The 19,579-nt window shown below is 41.0% G+C and overlaps 2 protein-coding genes across 3 annotated transcripts; both read right to left on the reverse strand.

Moving 5' to 3' along the window:
• Window positions 1-857: 857 nt before the first annotated feature.
• On the reverse strand, window positions 858-13,346 carry LOC129110261 (alpha-N-acetylgalactosaminidase-like). Of its 2 annotated transcripts, XM_054622451.1 has the most exons (9): window positions 13,232-13,346; window positions 7,975-8,131; window positions 7,173-7,313; window positions 6,025-6,236; window positions 5,805-5,899; window positions 4,999-5,160; window positions 3,070-3,267; window positions 2,818-2,958; window positions 858-1,101 (listed from the first exon to the last, which is right to left on the reverse strand). In XM_054622451.1, the coding sequence occupies exons 2-9, from the start codon at window positions 8,127-8,129 to the stop codon at window positions 895-897; spliced, it is 1,311 nt and encodes a 436-aa protein (XP_054478426.1). In that variant the 5' UTR covers window positions 8,130-8,131; window positions 13,232-13,346; the 3' UTR covers window positions 858-894. The 2 variants fall into 2 exon arrangements, with proteins under 2 accessions (XP_054478426.1, XP_054478427.1); XM_054622452.1 differs by lacking the exon at window positions 7,975-8,131 and having other exon boundaries at window positions 13,232-13,320.
• A 3,563-nt stretch (window positions 13,347-16,909) lies between these two features.
• On the reverse strand, window positions 16,910-19,284 carry LOC129109272 (uncharacterized). The gene is made up of 2 exons (XM_054621303.1): window positions 19,236-19,284; window positions 16,910-18,300 (listed from the first exon to the last, which is right to left on the reverse strand). Exons 1-2 carry the CDS (start codon window positions 19,252-19,254, stop codon window positions 16,910-16,912), a joined length of 1,410 nt encoding a protein of 469 aa, XP_054477278.1. The 5' UTR covers window positions 19,255-19,284.
• Window positions 19,285-19,579: the final 295 nt, after the last annotated feature.

Genomic DNA, 19,579 nt, shown 5'->3' on the forward strand with positions numbered 1-19,579 from the left:
CATCTGGATGATAGATAGCTCAGTGCACCTGCCGATCAAAGAAAACAGGGAAGGACTTACAGATTTAAAAAAAAAAAAAGAGCTGTGACACTATATAAGATCATGTTAAGGACAAAGCAAATCAGTTCGCCTCCAGGGAGCCAACTCGGGTTTATTTCTTTGCTTAAAGAATAAACTCTATTGCATCGAACTCTGTCTGTCTGTTTCCAGTGTTTTCTTCAAACTTCATTGAGACTCCAATAGGTATTTAATATAGAATAAGTAAAAGAGACCCGACAGTACGGATCAAGGATCAACAGTGGTCCGTTACACCACTACAACCTATAATGACGTCATTCTTCATTCTATTGCAGCGTGTGGATTTTTTGCTCTGCTAGGCCTGGCCTGGGGAAGACTTTACCCCTTTTAACCCCTGCAAGTGAAAGTAGCATTTAGAAGAGATGTAAGGTTATACGGTTCATGTGACTTTTGTTTCTTACTCCGTTACAGATTTGACTTCAAATGTAGTACAAAATACTTAAGTATAATTAAATGACTGTTTTTACAGTATACCAGTACACAATGATATGACTTTGTTACAGCAATGAGTGTAATTAAATTAGTTACTTTAACCCCTAGTAATATGTATTAATTGTGTCACCATTTGAACTAGATTTGGAAAGACTTACTTGTAGTTACTTCTGGGCACAAACATCACAAACAGGGACAATAATTTGTAAATTATTTTTCTAATTTTTAGGAAAAGGCACATCTAAATGGTCTAATGAAAAATACATCAGTGCAAAAGAACTTCTATTCAACGATAAGTAAAAAAAGCTGAGCTTTGACTGAGCCTGTCAATAAATGATTCTAGAAAATTCCAGAGTAGCAATTTTATTCTCCACAACAGTTCCTTCATAACACAGTAAGATGCCCAGGTTTAGCTTTGTGGGATGTCAATTGTGAGGCCTTCTTGTTCTGGTAGTGGAGTGTTTCCCTCTGTCTGGACTGTTTTTCTGGGTAGATGTACCACATGACAACACCCGAGGGATTGATGGAGAATGTTAACTGTGTGGTGGCGTTCAACCCAGTCACTGTTGAGCCAGTAAAAACATCATAGGCCTAAAAGCAAGAGAAGAACATATCGAAAACTGAAAAAGACAAAGTCATTCACATTTGATGATTTTAGCCAAATTTCACCAATTCATTTTACAAGCTCTAAAGATAGATACAAATAAATAATACTTTATTATTACTGGCGGGGATTTGACTGTTAGAGCAGCTTGGAGTAAACAGATAAAGAGCAAAAAAATAAACAGTACTTATAAACAAAAACTCAAAAAAAGTGGGAGAGTTTTTACTGCACATATATACATGACAGCAGTTGTAAATCATGAGAAGGTTTTGTGTCTTTATTTGATGCAATGTTTGAATTCATTTTGGGTATTGTACTGTTCAGGCATATGATTCAGTATGAAATGTATATATTTGTCATTCATTTTCTTATAACCATGATGCAGTAGAGACACATTTCAGTGAGAAATAAACAATGTTGTTTTATTGTTTTTATCTTTTGGTATTAACTTTTTCTATTCAAGTTCTAACAAATATACTGTAATCCTATTGAAGTCCAAAGGTGCAGGACCACATTTGCCACTGGGTTTTACACATATATTTAATTAATGCGAACTAGTTTATATAACATACTGTATATAGTTTTATAAGTTGGATTCATTAGTTATCCCTCTGGTCGGTTTCTTGAGCTTTTTTAAAGCTAGATATTATAACATTGTATCTTGTATTCTTTAAATCAATACATTCATTGGTTAGTGTATAAAATATCAGAATATAGTGAAAAATGTCCCATCAAGAGATCAAGGTAGGTCTTGAGCGGTTATGACTCGATGCAGAAAACTCAATAATCAGAAATATTCAACCTTATGATCGCCTGTAACAATTCTGTGACACCGGGCTGTCCATTCCTTACCACTGCCCCTGAACACAACATACGTAATACACGTGCGTCTTGTTTACGTTTTAAACTAGGCTAAATACTAGCAGAGTTTTGGTGAGGATGGCTGAGCTTGAGCAGCCGATCATGGATACAATCCAACCGGCACAATCCTGCTTTAAAGCTAATGTAGTGAAGCTTCTTCTTTCGCCCAACTCAGGTTTTGCACCCCTGCACAGTTATTGAGAATCAGAACTTTAGCGCTATGTTGGACACTTTGGAACCGAGAAACAGCATTCATCTGAACGTTAATACAGACACAGCAATACTCTCATTCTACAACCAAACCAAAGCTAAAGCTATGGAATCCCTGAGTGACTCCGTTGTCACAGAACCTTGTGTGATCATAACCGCATACTCTATCACTGAGTGTATAGTTTTACCACATGTTCCAGGAAGCGTTGTTTTTGTATGAGAGCTGAATGCTCATTGTCTATTACAAGGGGATTCGGTTGAAGAGAAGTCTTTCTTATTTATTTGTGAATAAGGGCAGCTTGTGGAAGTAAATTCATCAGTTTTTTAAAGTTATGGGTTAGGGTTAGGGGTCGTTTTATAATGAAATGAATGCCCTCTTAATCGAATGGAATCGTGAAGTGCCTAGAGATTCTCAACCCCCAAAATCAAGGTCACCAACAATCCAGCACCCAAAGATATTCAGCAGAAAATCTTTGGAACAAGATGATATGACTTTTTTTTTTGATGAATGATGAAATAATTAATTGATTGCTGAAATGTTATATTAGATTGTGGGACAACTGATCCATCAATCAAATAACCATTACAGTACAAAGATGATACACAAGGTAAGATATAGAAGGGGAACCAACCTCATAGTTGCCAGCATCGTATTTGAGTTTAGCCAGAGAAGTGTGGTAGAGGTAGGGCATGTCTGTCCGTCGACTCAGGAACACAAGGGCACTGGCTGAATGAGACAGAGGCCTCCAGTAAACCTCTATACGATTCTTCTCCTGTGCAACAACACACACAGTAACACACATAAATTAGTGTATTATTGTGTATTATTTCCCAGCATTGTTTGATCTCTGTAACTAAACTTATGTCTTAATAATGATAATGACCTGTAACAGGCGCCTTCCCTGGATTCCCATGGGGTCCTGGTTTATGGCAATGGCCACTTTGTTTTGCAGGATGGCCCTTGCACTGTTGTCCAAGTTTCGGAGGTCATTAGACATGATGAGAGGTGCAGCCATTATAGCCCACAGGGCCATCTGAGAGCGAGCCTGGTCCACACTAAGACCAAAGTTTCCAATTATGAGCTGAGGAGAGATATCACAAGTATGGGAGGCGTTATGACTGAATGAATATACAGTTCGACTCCCACTCTTTTCTAGACATCATTTTCCAAGACATTTTAGCGATGATCTTGCTGGTATGACAGACAGGGATGGTGCCATACATTAATATGTTCCTCTATGTTGAAGTCTGATTCAAGAGACATGCAGTTTATAGGTGAACTTTAGGTGACTTGGAGGTGTGTTCACAGTGTTTCCACAACATACCCCAAGAGCAGCCTGTTCAAAATACTCTCATCCATAAACTACCATTTGAACATTAGCATGAACTTCTTTCTTTCAGATGGCAATGTTAACCGTTTTGGGGAGCTCTGATGGATAGCCTAGTAGTTCATTAATTCTCAGAAATATAAAAATAGGGGAATGTTGAATTATTAAATAAACAAAAACATGTTCCAGGACATTTGACTTTTTCTCTCTTTATCTGTCACAGTCACACCTGTTCACTCTTCCTGCACTATTTCTCTCAGCTCACAGCCCAGCCCCCGCTCTCTTACCACACTCTCCCTCACTCACCTAATCAGCCTCATGCAGTGCACCTGTCTGCCACACCCACCTCATCAGCACAATCACTCTCACCTGCTCACTCTGCTGCACTACTCACCTCAGTATAAATACCCCAGTCTCACACACACTCACTGCCAGATCAGTCTCTGCATTATGCCAGACCTTCCAGCGTTATTCCCCGGACTGATTTCCCGTTGCCGACCCCGCTTGTTTGGACTTCTCCGCCTTGCCTCTGCCCCGGTAACTGACTCAGTCTTCCGTCCCAGACCACGGTATTCCTACCTTGCCTCTGCCCCGGTTAACCGACTCAGCCTTCTGTCCCTGACCACGAGATTTGCCTTTGCTCCTTTTGGTTTCTGTCTACCTGCTGTTTGTTCCGCTTTGAATAAAGCTCCTAAACATTACTCTGTCTCCTGGTCGTACTGCACTTGGGTCAACACACCACCCGTTACATTATCCATGTGTTTTCCATGACAGGAATATTGGTCAACTGTTTTTTTAGGTTTTCCAGGTTGCAAGGGAATCCTGGTAAGAGAAAGAAGAGCTGAGAAGGAAGAGAGTGGGGAGCTCCTTAACATTACTGCCCAACAGCATCCACTCATTTGTGAAAACAAACATCACAGGTTTGGAAAAGCCTTGTATTCCTCATCGTCACTGACACAATACTGTTGTTGTTTCAGACTCTTCCAGCATTGTTGAAAAGCACATTCTTTATATTTGACGCCGGAAACCCCAGATATATAGCCTCTTATCCAAGAGGCTTATCTGTTGTCATACAGACAGCTGCAGGGCATAGAGTATGGATATTGATCAGCAAGGCGGACCTCAGAGCGCTTTGACCCTACATGGGACTGGAGGCTGGGTGGGCACAACAGCTCTGTGTGGATAAAAGGCCTACAGTGGAAAAGTTGTGTGGCTGTTGTCACAGGGAAAGGATGACTTTAGCTAAACTCTGTCCAATAAACAAGCTACTTGTGCCACATATGACTTTCATATACGAGTCATGCAAACGGACAGTATGAAAACAAAAATACAGATAAAGAAAACGTATGAACGATGGTTTGGAATAGGGTAACCTTGGATGTGAACGCACTATGAGAGACAACAGTCAGGGTTCGGATTGCCTCTATGACCAGTTGTGTTATGTCTTATGGTACAGGATCAATACTGAAGACAAATCCATCATACCATGTCGGGGTCATTCCATCGTCCAGGCCCTGCAGCTGGCTGCAGATCATCCTGGTTGTTGGAGAACCACTCAATGATGCCTTGCACACTGTCCCATGAGTCCTGGATATCGTAGTAATTCCTCCACAGGTGACAGATATCACCCAGAAAAGAGTAGTTCACCTGGTAGGATGAGGGAAACAGACTTTAAGGTGTGTGTGTGCGTGCGCGTGTGCGTGCGCGCTATATAATTGTTCATGACAGATATTCCATCGAAATCCATTTTTCCAGTGGGCGATATGTGTGGTATTCCTTGATTTCCAGATTTGCCAAAGAGTTTGGGCTTCGAGTCCTACTTGCGCTTATGGTTTTTGCATTGTGGCCAGTTTAATTATTTAACCCAGTGAGGTGTGTTTATTGGAATTATTGTGAAAAGATTGTTTAAAATGTTTTATGAAGTGTTGTCATTTTAAAGTGGCTTCTCTGCACATAATTGATAGGGTTAGGTTCATGCAAAGCAGGAGGTCGTCACCACAGTGGGATTTACCGCTGGTGCTGCACAGACTTTGGGGTCCCCCTTTTGAGCTGATATCACAAAACTTTGTGAAAATGCTGTCTCTCAAGACAGCACTCCTCTGAGCCCTGACACCGGCTAAGAGACTCAGTGACCTATGGCGCTGTCTGTCTGGCCATCCTGTCTTTCCATTAGAGAGGATGGAAGCGCACCAACATTGTGAAAAAATTAAGAATATAAAAGAAAAGAATATTATTGGCATTAAACATCCAAGTCCCAGTGACTCATCATCTGCTGTAGGGATGACACTCACATTAGGGGGAAGCCCTCCAACATAGACAGGCAAACTACAGGAGTAGGCCATAGGTCTGCCCGTAGCATTCAAAGCCTTGGACATCCGAGGGTAACCTGTGCGACACAAGAAAACCCTTAATATACCTAGTCAACCATCTCTTTTGGCTTATTGTTATTGTAAGAATTTCAGTTTTCAATGACTTCATTCCATTCCATTTAGTTGGTTAGTATGCTCTTACCCAGAATTTGTTCTACAGGATTTGAGTAACAGCCATCAAACTTCAGATAGTCTACCCCCCAGCTAGCAAAGGTCTGGGCATCGATCTCGATTTTATCCAGTGTGGTGCCAGGGAATCCCATACATGTGTGAGTGCCCATGTCTGCATAGATGCCCAGCTTCAATCCACGATCATGGATATACCTTGCCAGTTTTGCAATGCCCCCTGGGAACCTAGAGGGAAACAAGCACAAACTATTACTTTAAAAAAAGCTCATTCAAACATGACCCCCGAGTATTGAGATGTTTCATTTAAACAGGCCCCATTTATACTTTTAGGGAAAATTTGCCATCTTTTATTTGTATGTCCGATCAGAACTTATGGTAAAAAATAGACGGAGAAAGCTGATCACTCCTTCTGCAGAGCTGTACCAGCTATGCCTACAAGTTTGAGGATGGTAAATGAACTGAACATGTGTAGCCTAAGACAGGCTTAACAGCCAGGCTTAACAGCCTTGTTAACTCATCATAAAACATACTTAATTTAAACTGGACAGAAACAAAACAAAACTCACCAAAAGCCTTTGGTTACTACTCAAACAATCAGCAACTCTAGTTTGTTCAAACCATGACCATGAAGTTAGAACAATACAATGACAAAAATTGCCCGAACAGCTGATCTTGTTTGTCATTTCCATTGTATTTTTGGATATAACCACAACCATCTTTTACAGCTGTGAAATAGCTCCAAACATGCTCCTCTTTCATTCAGCCATCATGTGTCGGTTAGAGAAACTAGTCAGGGTGCATGGCAACGCATGTGCTGTTTGAACGCACACACCACTTCAACAGCAGTGAAGAGGAAAGAGTGGAGTGTTGTTTGCACAGACACTTTTATTCTTTGATGAGAAACTTCTCCCTTTTTGTATCAACAACCCCCCCCCAACTTAGTGTTTTTGTTGCCTAAACATAACAGAAGTTTATTTTGAAAAGACACACCATCAATGCAATGAGCCGAACTGACACAAGGTGCTTACAAAGAGCTCATAGTTTGACGATTATATCCATTAATCGAGCTGCGTTATACCACACATTGCTTTGAGAATGTTTTGCAAATGACTGCAAATGAATGAATGTTAATGGAACATAAAGTGAGACAAGTAGCCCAACCTGGAGGGTTCAGGTTGCAGTCTCCCATGTTCATCTCTCAGCATTGACATCCAGCAGTCATCCACGATTATATACTCATAGCCCAGCTCCTTCCAGCCATCTTCAGCCAGTCGATCAGCTGTGTCTCTGAACAGGTCCTCGCTGTGAACGCGATGGACAGAGGAAAGTAACACAGAGTTTGTCAGCCACGCATGAAACACATTGATATACTTTAAAAGTCAAATTCTTTGCCTCCTTAAACAAGATTTCAATTAAATATGGTTGAAGGTTAAGTCATTGGCCAAGGCAGTATTGATTTCTAAATATTTTCTATTAATAAAATAACATATTTAGGGGATTGCCTTTTGGCTGTCAGACTATTATATCACACTAAACCCAAAATGTCTGTATAAATATTCTATTTCACCTCAGTAGTGTTGAAGTAACTATCGGTGTCTCACACTTTAACTTTAAACAAGATCAACAGCAAAATGTCGACTATGTTCATTTTCAAAACTGACTACACCTATCTTTCAATACTTTGGTCATCATCATTCATTGCAATTTAGCCTGGCATGGACATCATGTTCACACCCCTCAAGCCCTTAAACATAAGGTTTGACTGAAAGCACGATTCATTGTCCAAGCACCTACAGCAGACTGTGTGGTCTTCTCTTGTTCTCTCCTCACGCAACTGACGTTATTTTCTTTGATGATTGGATTCTAACTCAGTCCCTTATCTTGTCAGTGATGATGCCTCCAATAGCTTTGCTCAGAATATCCAGGGTAAACGAACTCACAGAAATTCCCAAAGTGATTATACCTGATGCAGTTCTCTGGGTCATCTTTACAGTCAATATCACAGCGAAAGCGTTCCCAGGCCATCCATCCCATAGGGGGAGTCTTCAGTAATCCGTTGTCTAGGGCAACGGTCAGTGAGATCAGGGCAAGGATCTGAGTTACTGCTAAGGGCCCCATTTCTAAAAAGAAGGAATGTACAAATTAAAAATGTACCAAATATTTATTCACAAGCTGACATACAATGTGATACTCTCGTCAGGTGGTAAATATCTGCTTTGTTACTGTTTTTTCGAACACTTCTGATTCTAACATTAGTATGTTTTGCCCAGAATGTTTAAAACTGACAGCTCAAAAACTCTGTCCTACTTTACATGACAACTGCTTTTATGACTTAGACATTGACTGACATTTCAGCTGCTTTTGCTTTTTTCCCTCAACTGTTAGTTCCACTTCTCTTGTTTGCATACAAACTAACAATTCAACTGTCTCATCAGTGTTAAAGCTGAAGCTGATATTTCAGTCACTACACTTACTGAATTCTACTGCTTTCAGATCTCACTCTTGAAATGACACCTGGACTTTAAATGCTCACCTTCACCTGACACTTAAACTGCTTTGGATTAATGCTTTAACTTTCTCAATGAATTCATTAATGACAATAACCTTGATATTGTTTGTCTCACTAAAACTTGGTAAAAATATATGTCCTACTTCAAACAACAAAACTTGCCCTACTGGGTATCATTACCTTGATAAACCACGCCCTGATGGCCGCGGTAGAGGAATTGCCGCTCTCTACTGCCAACACATAAAAGCAGACTACCATCCAAACTCAATCCTCATTTGAACACCTGACATTCAAACTCTGATCCTAAACCCCTGGTCATTTCATTTATCTAACCCTGCCTTCCTCTCTGACCTGTAATAATTCCTTACCCAGCTCTTCTTCAAGCATGTTTTAAGGACATAAAAACTTGCATGACATGCAACTTCTTGATGTTAAACTCCGACAAAACTGAAGTTATTCTACTAGGGCAGGATCACCTTCAAAATCAATAATCTAACGATATAGTTTCTCAAGATGGCATTGCCATGCCATCCAACATTTAAAATGATTCTCCTCACCTACAAAGCTCTAACTGGCCAGGCACCGTCTTATCTAAAGGAATTTATGGTTCTATATTACCCAACTAGAGAGCTGCGCTCCCTCAATGCAGGGTTACTTGTGATTCCTAGAGTATAAAAGTAGGATGGGAGCCAGAGCTTTCAGTTATCAGGCTCCTCTTCTGTGGAACCAGGTGCCAGTTTCAGTCTGGGGGGCAGACACACTCACCACTTTTAAGAGGAGGCTTAAGACCTTCCTTTTTGATAGCGCTTATAGTTAGGGCTGGCTAAGGTTTGCCTTGGTTCAGCCCCTAGATATGCTGCTATAGGCCTAGACTGACGGGGGACTACCTAGGATACACTGAGCTCCTCCCTCCTCTTCTCTCCCTCCATCTTTATGTATTCATGTCCTATTTATGCACATTACTGACTTTGCTTCTTCCCCGGAGTCCTTGTGCTTTCTCGCCTCGCAGGTTTCCATGAATCGTGATTATATCTGGACCGTGGTCGTTCCTCCTGCTGTGGCCCTGCTGACACCCACTGCTACTACCACTATTATTATTATTAGTAACATTACTATTATTATTCCCTGTACTATTATGCTTATTGGCTTTGCTTCTACCCTGGAGTCTTTGTGCTTTCTCGCCTCGCAGGTTTCTATAAATCGTGGCTGTACCTGGACTGTGGCCGTACTTTCTGCTGTGGCCCTGCTGACACCCACTGCTACTACCATTGATATTATTAGTTACATTACTATTACTATTCCCTGTACCATTACGCTTATTGGCTTTGCTTCTACACTGGAGTCTTTGTGCTTTCTCATCTCGCAGGTTTCCATGAATCGTTATGGTACCTGGGCCGTGGTTGTGCCTCCTGCCATGACCCGGCTGACACCCTCTGCTACTTCCATTATTAATATTAGTCACATTACAAGCCTGCAAATTTCCCCGCTGCGGGACTAATAAAGGATTATCTTATCTTATCTTATCTTATTACTATTCCCTATATCATTATTATAATTCTACTATATTTATTGCTGCTGTTATTATAAGTAGTCTTAATTTTTTCCTTCGTTACTCTGCTTACTACTCTTTTTATATAAATAATTTATGTCATATGCCATTGAATGTTTTGTAACTCTGTTATGTTGTCCATTCTGTACACATGACATCTATTGCATTTCTGTCCATCCTGGGAGAAGGATCCCTCCTCTGTCGCTCTCCCATAGGTTTCTTTCTTTTTTCTCCCTGTTAAAGGGGTTTTTAGGGGAGTTTTCCCTGTGCCGATGTGAGGATTCCGGGACAGAGGATGTCGCATGTGTACAGATTGTAAATCCCTCTGAGGCAAATTTGTAATTTGTGATTCTGGGCTATATAAAATAAATTTAATTGAAATTGAATTGAATTGAAAATTCTCCATCTGACCTTCCATCCTGCTGCTGGGTGATTTCAACATCAACACTGACTCCACAGACTGTAAGATAGCCACTGAATTTTTGGACATGTTTCAACTTCACTCATCACATCACTGTTGAGTGGAAAACAAGAGAGACTTCTACACCAGATTCAACTTAAAACAAATTGGTATTTATTTTAGGATAACAGGAGTATATCGCCCAGCAGTTATACGTGCACGGGCCTAGCAGTACTGAGAAGTTCAGCAACTAAAAGGCGCTTATACAGAGTGCGCATCATGTTATATAGGTTTTGTGAGTTGAATATGATAGGTCCAAAAAAGAGAGAGGCGGCTCTTGGTTTAGACTTTTAGACTTTCTGAGGGCCTTGGTCAGTTTGTCGTAAAAAGAGCCTTTGTTATCTGTGGTCAGTTGGTCGTAAAGGCACATTCCTTCTTTAAGTGTCTCTGTTCTTTTCCATCGTACGGCCAGGCACTAGAATGCCCTGTCCGGAGTATTTGACCTTCTAAGAGAACTTATAATCATTTACCGCAATGTGCACAGTGTGGTGTGATGTGAAAGCATAGACAAAATATACTGTGTTTGAGATTTGTATGTGTGCATTTATACATATGAATGTAATATTTTACATGACACCACCCATAACCGCAGTCATATCCTGGACCTGGTCTGTTCCACTAGAATCACCATCAACCACCTCTTCGGCTCTGACCTCCTATCCATCATGGACATGGACATCCCCATCCAAGAACCCAAACACACGAGCACCGTCAATCTCAGTAGAATCATCCCCTCATCCCTGTCAGCCTGTCTTACTGAAAAATTCTCCACCCTTAGCCCCCGGTTAAAATATATAAGAAGGCCCTTCGTAATGCCAGAGCAGCTTATTATTCAGCATTAATAGAGAACATCTATATACAAGCAACGCCCCCATACAAGGAATACATGCAGCAATACAAACTTGCTCGCAATACTGCACACTCCACCTACTATGGCATCATCCACGCCTTCATCACCTCTCTACTGGACTACTGCAACAGCATTCTGTACGGCACATCCACCCCCAAAAAAAATCATCAACAAACTACAAATACATCTAAAACTACGCTGCCCTTCTGCTCTCCTACTCTCGCACCAGAGATCACATCACCCCAGTCCTTCAAAACCTCCACTGGCTCCCCATACAACAAAGAATACAGTTGAAGATTCTCCGCATTACATACAAAGCTCTTCACAACCTGGCCCCTTCATACCTTTCTGACTTCCTGCGCCGCACACTCCCACCCGCTAACCTCCTCATCCCTCTTACCCTGCCCAAGCACCTGACCTGGGGGGACAGGGCCTTCTCCATTGCTGCCCCCTACCTATGGAACTCTCTCCCCCAAAACCTCTGACATTCTCCCCCCACCCCTCTTTCAAAACTGCACTCAACATTCACCTATTTTGCTTTTAACCTGTGATGCCAAGTTATGAAATGTTATTGTCTTTTTACTACTATGATGTAATTTATTGGCTTTGTTTTTATTGTTATTGCTCTTACTGTCTCTATTTTCACCATGTAAAGTGCCTTTGAGCAGCTTTTAAAACCCTATAAAAAATACATTTATTATTATTATAATTAGTAAATCATCTGCAACTCCCTTACGACTTGAGAAATGTTAATGTTTGCACCTGCATCTCCAGCTCAAGCAAGTACTTTTCTCTGTAAGCTTTCTTTGAATAAGTAGCCTTTTCATTCTCATTTAAGGTCAACACAGACAACAACTGTTTCGTTGAAAAGGGCTGTTAGTTTGGCTTGGTTTTTCACTAATGTATAAAAAGGTTTGTCAGATTTATTATGTGTTCAATGATTGAGCACATAATAAATCTGACAAACCTTTTTGAACTTCAATCTGATCACTTCAGCAAGGAAACAAGGACACTCCACACACAGGGCTTCATTTAACCTTTGTGAGATCACGTTCCCTGGACACTGTATGTATGGTTGGAACTCTCAAACATGCATGCTGGGAAGCAGGTAAAATGATGATCATGTTCATTTAAAAACAATTGAATGAGTAAAGTGAACTATTAGCAGAACATTTGTTCATCTCAAGTCATAACAACTAATGTTTATATGTTACTGAAGTGGTATGAAAAAAATGAATTAACACAGCCAACAACTGTTACAGTTTGAGCCAGAGATATCAACAGTAAGCAGAGCAGCGGTACTAACATGCACTAACTGGCACGCAGTCGGCCGGCTATGTCAGCAAATCAAGGAGAAGCTCTGGTAACAACACACACAGAGGGAGAGAGAGTTCATTCTCTGCTCAGGTAGACATTACTCCTCTATACCTTTACATAGATAATAGTTGTTTGATGATATATTAATGCTCCGAATGTTGTATTAAACACCTTTAAGTAGTTTATTTTGAAATTAAGAAAACTCATGAATATATAATTAAGTTAGATTAATATAAGATTTTGTGTTCTGAAACCACTTTAAGATCACCCGGGACACAAAGCTTTGTAGATAGACTAAAATAGGTTGAAATTGATGATGACAGCATCTATTATATGTTTAGTTTCCTTATTACTACATGAAGAGTATATGACATCTTACTGAAGCAGCTTGTTGAGACAGAGAACACTCCAACAGCTGAGATCTAAGATCCTGTTTATCTAAACACACAGCAGTAATACCGGGACAATGTCTATTCAAGATTATTTACATTACTTAAAAGCCATTTTTACAATTATGAAAATGAAATTATCCTACCTGTTAACCTGAAACTTAAGCTTGCACACAGCTGATCTAAACAGTATGTGTCAGTTATGTTAATGCTGGCACTGCCCTTTCTACTTCCCCCTGAGCTGCACGTCTATCTCTTCCTGTTAAAGTAAGCTGAGGTCATGTGACTGGCTGCTCTGTGTCACATGATAAAACAGGAAACTGGTTGAAGAGGCAAAAAAGTGTTGCAAAGAAGTTGGGACAGAGAGCAGAAAGGGAGGCATCTATATCATATTCAAAAGAGTGCCAAAGTTACCAGGGTAGGGAGTGGAACAGAAGAGAGGCAACAGTGTTGACTAGGTTAATGTTGGCCATTGTGCGCTAAACAAAACACTGAAAATGATAGGGAACACCAGACAGGGCTGTGTGAGGGATGTGGAGAAGAGGAGTCAGTTGAGCAGGTAGTTTTGAGTTGTAGTGAGTATGAGATGCAGAGAGAGATGGTAAGGAATACTCTGAGTGAATGATTGCACATTAAAAGGAGTACTCAGCACAGGTTAGGGTACTGTTAACTTTCTTAAGGAACACAGGGTTGTTGTTTTTTTTACAGTCTAGGACTATATAGGTCTAGAGCAGGGGTGGGCAATTATTTTTCCCAGGGGGCCAAATGAGCAACTGAAAATATTTTGGAGGGCCGGGCCAAAATGCCGAACTCAATTATGCATAATATACATTTTATTTCTATATAAAAAGCAGTAAATGTCATTGTTTTGACCGCTGGTAAGAGTGTATGTTATTATTTGGCAATTAAAAGGTGAGGTTAGCTTTCAAAAATATAATTTATTCAAATATAATTTCCAAAATGATAAACAAAATGTGAAACATTTGACTCATTTTCAGTCACATTAATAACAAAGGGCATTTTGAGTTTCATATACTATTGAAACAAGGATTTTCTTAGCTTTCTAAAGACATCACATCATCTTTGTAGCCAAAATAAACAAGACATGTCACTGAACTGTGTAACTGTGTAAAGAAAAGTGTCCCAGTTTTGTAGCCTTTTTGACTTTACATGCCTATATTAAACATTTAATGTTTTCAGAACTGTGCAAAAAAAAAAAAAAATTGTCCTCTTTAAACACGGCGACATGCTCCCCACACACCAAACACACAGGTTCACCTGGACTTCATAAAGAAAACATTAGTAGTAAACATGAGTAGTAAACATTAGTAGTCCATATTTGTTTGAAAGTTCTGCTTTCGGCACCACTTCCTCTTTCTGGCATGAGCCGACATGTTCGCATGTTTCAGGATGACAGGGAAGGAAGACAGGTTGTCAATCACACGCATTTCACGTGCACAGTTGACGTGCACGATCGCGTGCACTGTGAGAATAAATGGGCTTCAAAATAAAAGCAATGCGGTTTTAGTCCACCCATAAGATAATTAGAAAACATGTTTTATTTTCTAATTATCATGTAATCTTTCGCGGGCCGGTCAGAATCATCCGGGCCGTACAATGCCCAGGTCTGGTCTAGAGTGTAAAACATGAAGACAAAATATAGGTTAATTTGGTATGTGTGGAATGTTTTTATTTATTTTTATTTTGCTTTCTTTTGTTTTGGGGAAAGTCTATTTCCTGATCCTCACACTAATGCACCAATAAGATAGATGCCAACCATTGTAAAACCGGAAGAAGAAGAAGAAGAGGCAGAAAAGTGTCCATTTGGTCAAATGTGGTGTTGCATATTGTTTTTGTACTATTTCTTTCACATTTTTTTACTCAGGTTTTTTGCAGTGATTAATATCAGTGGTTTCTTAGGGACTACTCATATAAGAAAATAACGCATAATGACCATAAGGGCTATGCTTTTAATTAACGGACATGTATATACTTTGAGAAAACTGAGAAATAGTTACATGTGGAACATGTACCAAGACTTTTTTCAGTGGCTAATGACTAAGTTATTAATTTCCTCTCTAATCAAACGTCACCACAGATACTGAGTTTGAATTCCTTTGTATTTTCAGTTTTCTTTTTCTTCACCGGTAGCTTGAGGTTCAGACATTTGGTGGTTCAACCCTGGAAAAAACGGTTTGAAAAGATTCTGTCACACACTGCTTATTAAAATGATAATAATTCAATTTATCAATAGAGCGGTTTTCATAGTACCCAAAGACGCTTAAGACAAGTTAAAATGATCATATAAAACACAATCAAATATACATGAACAGTTTGGTGCAGTCTCTGATGTTTTCTGTGAGAGAGAGGAATGGGGCACATACGGAGAAGGCTCAGTCGCCCCAGGTCCTGGTGCTGGACACGGGAGGTTGGCATCAGTGGAGCGGAGGTTATGTGTGGTGGTGGGGCAGTGCCCAGGAGGGGGCCTGGTTATGGAGGGCTTTGTGAGTGTGGAAGACTTTGAATTGGAGTCGTTGTGGGACAGGGGGCCAGTGGAGGTTCTGGAGGTTACAGGGGGTCTGATCATGGTAACAGGAATGGGTGGGCAGATTTTTGGAGTTTATTTAAGACTTTGGACGATGTGCCATAAAGATATATCCCTTCATTCATGTACTATGAAATTTGAGGTTGAGCCTGCAAATTAATTCTGGAATGTTGAAATTTGAGGCAAATCTTTACCTTAAATCATGCAATTAACACACAGAGAGATGTTAATGCAATCGGCTGGATACAGACATGTAAAAATACAAAACACTATGGCATATCATGCAAAATATTTATCCTCCAGATAGCCATCAAAAGAAACCTGTTTTATATATTTTCTCAACTGTGGTTTCTCAGCCTGAACCACCATGTGGGTTCCCACCCTGAACCCTCTTGCTGTGAGGCGACAGTGCCTGTGCCATACTACAGTAGGTAGTGCTCTCCGTGGGCTATAATACTGGATTTGGATTATGGAATTGAACTATTTTAGTTAGATTAAGAGCCACATCAGGCAAAAAAAGATGTAATGCATCAAAGTGAAGGATTTTACAAGATTTTGGCAAAAAATGATTGGGTCATAGAACAAAATATAGCTAAATATGAATCAGGTCAAAAACAGCTGGAGTTAAGCTTTAAATAACCAGTCTGGTGTAATTCTTTATTTTTGTCATTTTCAACAAATCTCAAACCCTATGATTTGTTTTGGTGTCTCTCAATACTTTGCGTCTTTGATTGCTCTCACCCCAGTTCACTGGTTGCTACTAAAGATGTCAATCTGCAAAAGTTTAATTAAAGAAATAAGGCTCAGTTGTTTCCTTAAACATCTGGTCACTGTGGTTTGTAACGTTACTCGAACAGGAGGGAACTGTTCATTGGTCACTATTTTCAGTTTAATCCACGTTTGTCATCTAGGGAGTACTTCTGCATCAGGTATGTGGGATTGAGTCTTTAGATAACAGGAGCTCTATGTCACAGAGGAAGAAGCTCTATCTAGCTTTAATACACACATCAGTAGGACACTACATGGGATTTGTGATCGTCAGAAAAATATTGAATACATAAACACACTTATCCTTTAAAGTTGAGTTACTTAAAACAGGCTAGTAATGCAAATCACACACTGGCAACTCAGAGCATTGACAATGTTTTCTCAGTAGCATCCTAACATGTGTTGTGCTAAAATAGACTGGTCATAGCAAAGACATAGGCCACAGGCACTTGCAGGCCGATGTTGACAATGTGCCATTTTCCCATCGCTAATGCTCCCATAACCAACCCTGCTACTGTTCCCAGAGTTCCTGGCCATGAGGACCACCTTCCAGCCACAGCTGCCGCTGCACCCACAGAGACACCTGCTGCCCCCACCACCCCCAGCAACGCCCCTGCTTTCCCCCGTCTCCTAGCACTGGGGCTAAAAACTCCACCGCAGCCAGTAAACCCCCCGCCACCAAAGCTGCCCCCGCTATGACTTTCACCTCTCCGGCTGCTCGCCTCACCAGCGGACCCCCCACTGCAGCGCCCAAACCCAACTCGCATAATTTTGCAGCAAAAAAAGCTGCGTTCAAAGCTTCCAGAGAGGATTGGTGGTTGATTCGAGCACTGATGTTTTCTCTGGACTGACTCTGTCCTGCTGCTTGCATCTTCATGGCAGTTGTTAGGACCACCTGACCGGCGTGCAGGGTGAGCATGGCGATGACGAAAGTTGCAAACATTCCCATGCATCCTATCAACATCCAGAACTTAAAGTCCGATGATTTCAGGAGCAAATAGGCTATCACTGCAACCAAAGCCAGAAGAACTATAAACACAGACTGGTGGCCTCCGTAACCAAACACCCCAAAACCTGATGTTACTATAGCAACCACTGTCATTGGTATCCCTGAGAAAGCCAAGAAGTCCACATATTTGACCACCACTGTGTTGATCCAGTCTTGCATGGTTCTTCGATCTATCTCTGCCTCTTCATTCTCCTTTGTCTTCCTCTCTATCTCTGCTCTCTGCCTTTGCTCATTGACCCATGTGGTCATGTCCTCCATCCCACTGGCGCTGCCTCCCTTCTCCAGGGTCAGGATCCTCTGCTCCATCTGCACAGCCATTATCTGCCTGTGTTGCAACTCTGTAATCTCTGTGTGTTTCCTCTCACTGTCAAAGTCTTGAGATCTCAGAGTGCAACAGGCCTCTCCCTTCTTCCAGACGAGCTTAAATACAAAGTGCAGGGGCGGTTTGAGCACAGTGAATATGCTCAGCGCCCACAGAAGGCCCACCATGCCATATTCCTTCACAATCCATTCAATAGAGACCCCGAGCGTGGCCCCACTGAGAGTGGTCCCAAAGGCCCCCGCGAGTCCTGCTGATGCCCACAAGCTAAGAGAGTCTGTGTGGGAGGTACCACAGCTCTGTGCGGCCACAAACACTGAAGCTACCGCCGCCGCCAGAATCACACCAGCTACTACTGAAGTCATGGCTGTGGTCAGTGCTGTGGCTCCAATAAGGGTCCCCAGCCCCAGAGCTCCCACTGTCCTGACTTCATCCACCACTGGTTTCAGTGGACCAGCTGCAGTCATAACTGAAAGTGTCTTGTCCACTGGGTCCTCTGTGGCTCCCAGTATGCAGCCTCCCACTGTTCCCAGGGCAAACCCCACAGCTGCCTCCATTAAAGGGCTCCATGCTCCTGAAAAATGACAAGAACAAAACTATTCAGCACTGAGGAAGTTATTTCATGCAATGTTGTAATAGTAAGATAGAGCTTTGGTAACTTGGTTGATGGATATTTTGATAACTTGTAGCAGGGTGTACGGTTTAAGAGTGACTTATCTCCTTTTGTTTTACTATTTTCTGTAGCATAATGCATTGAGTTTCCTTTTGAACAGTTACTCTTTAGGACTACATGATTATACATGAAATGTTAAAACCTTTCAATGACTGGACAAAGGTTTAATTTTAAACAACAGAATTCCTATTTCTTCACTCAGACGTACCAGTTAGCCACTTGAGTGAGTAAAGTCCCCATGTGTAATGCATGACACACCTGCAGAAAGTCTCAACAGACTGGTTAGTCAGGTTTAACCAGCAGAGACACCATGCTCGATTCCTATCTGTTCACACTCTGCATGTGACTCCAAATCAAAACAGGGAGCGCTGCCCTGGGTCAAGGAACTCAGTAGCTTTCAAGAAGTGGGAAAATATTCAAGTAACGCATAAAAAACAGCGTACTCTTGACGGAAGTCCTTGGTATTAGTTGGCAGTGTGAAAACATCCGTGGCACTCTGTTTGTGAATTAAAATCCTTTATTACTAAAGGATGACCAACAGGTTTCTTCTCAACAAGTCTTCATCAGGGTATAAAGTGTGATGAGGACAGGTGTTCATATGAGAGTATTTCCACTTAAAAGACATTACAGTGAACATATCAAAATGAAAGTCATTGAAAATTATGAATTGTATACTACATGTAGAAAATAAAAGCACTGGAAGTATAATCACAGGAGACACACCGGTAGACTACTAATTGTGTTTTGTCAAGCACAGTTTACAGAAGCATTTAATGTTCAGTCATTAACACACAGATGAATGAAAATGTAGATTTAGACTGTGGACATGTCTTTACCCAGTTTAGTCCGTGCCATGTTGTCCAGAGATGGGCAGTAGACTGACGAATCTTTTTCCCCTGGAAGTTTGTCAGGCTCTCTCCAGACCTGTTCCCTAAGTGAGTCGACAGAACCCTGTGAGTGACAAAATATGGCTGAAAGTGCTTCTTTTTCCCTGTTTGTATGACAGCAGCCCATACAGGACACACCCACTACTGGTTTGTCCTTTCTGTATCCTTCCTCCAGGTGATCCTATATGGAGGACTAAAGTTACCGTCAGAATAAATTAAATAGTAGAAAAGAAATGTAAAAATAAAAGCCTAATTTATCAAATGAATGTACAGGTTAATTTAAATATATATAA

This window comes from Anoplopoma fimbria, chromosome 20, assembly GCF_027596085.1.
Source record: "Anoplopoma fimbria isolate UVic2021 breed Golden Eagle Sablefish chromosome 20, Afim_UVic_2022, whole genome shotgun sequence".
Classification (NCBI taxonomy): domain Eukaryota; kingdom Metazoa; phylum Chordata; class Actinopteri; order Perciformes; family Anoplopomatidae; genus Anoplopoma; species Anoplopoma fimbria.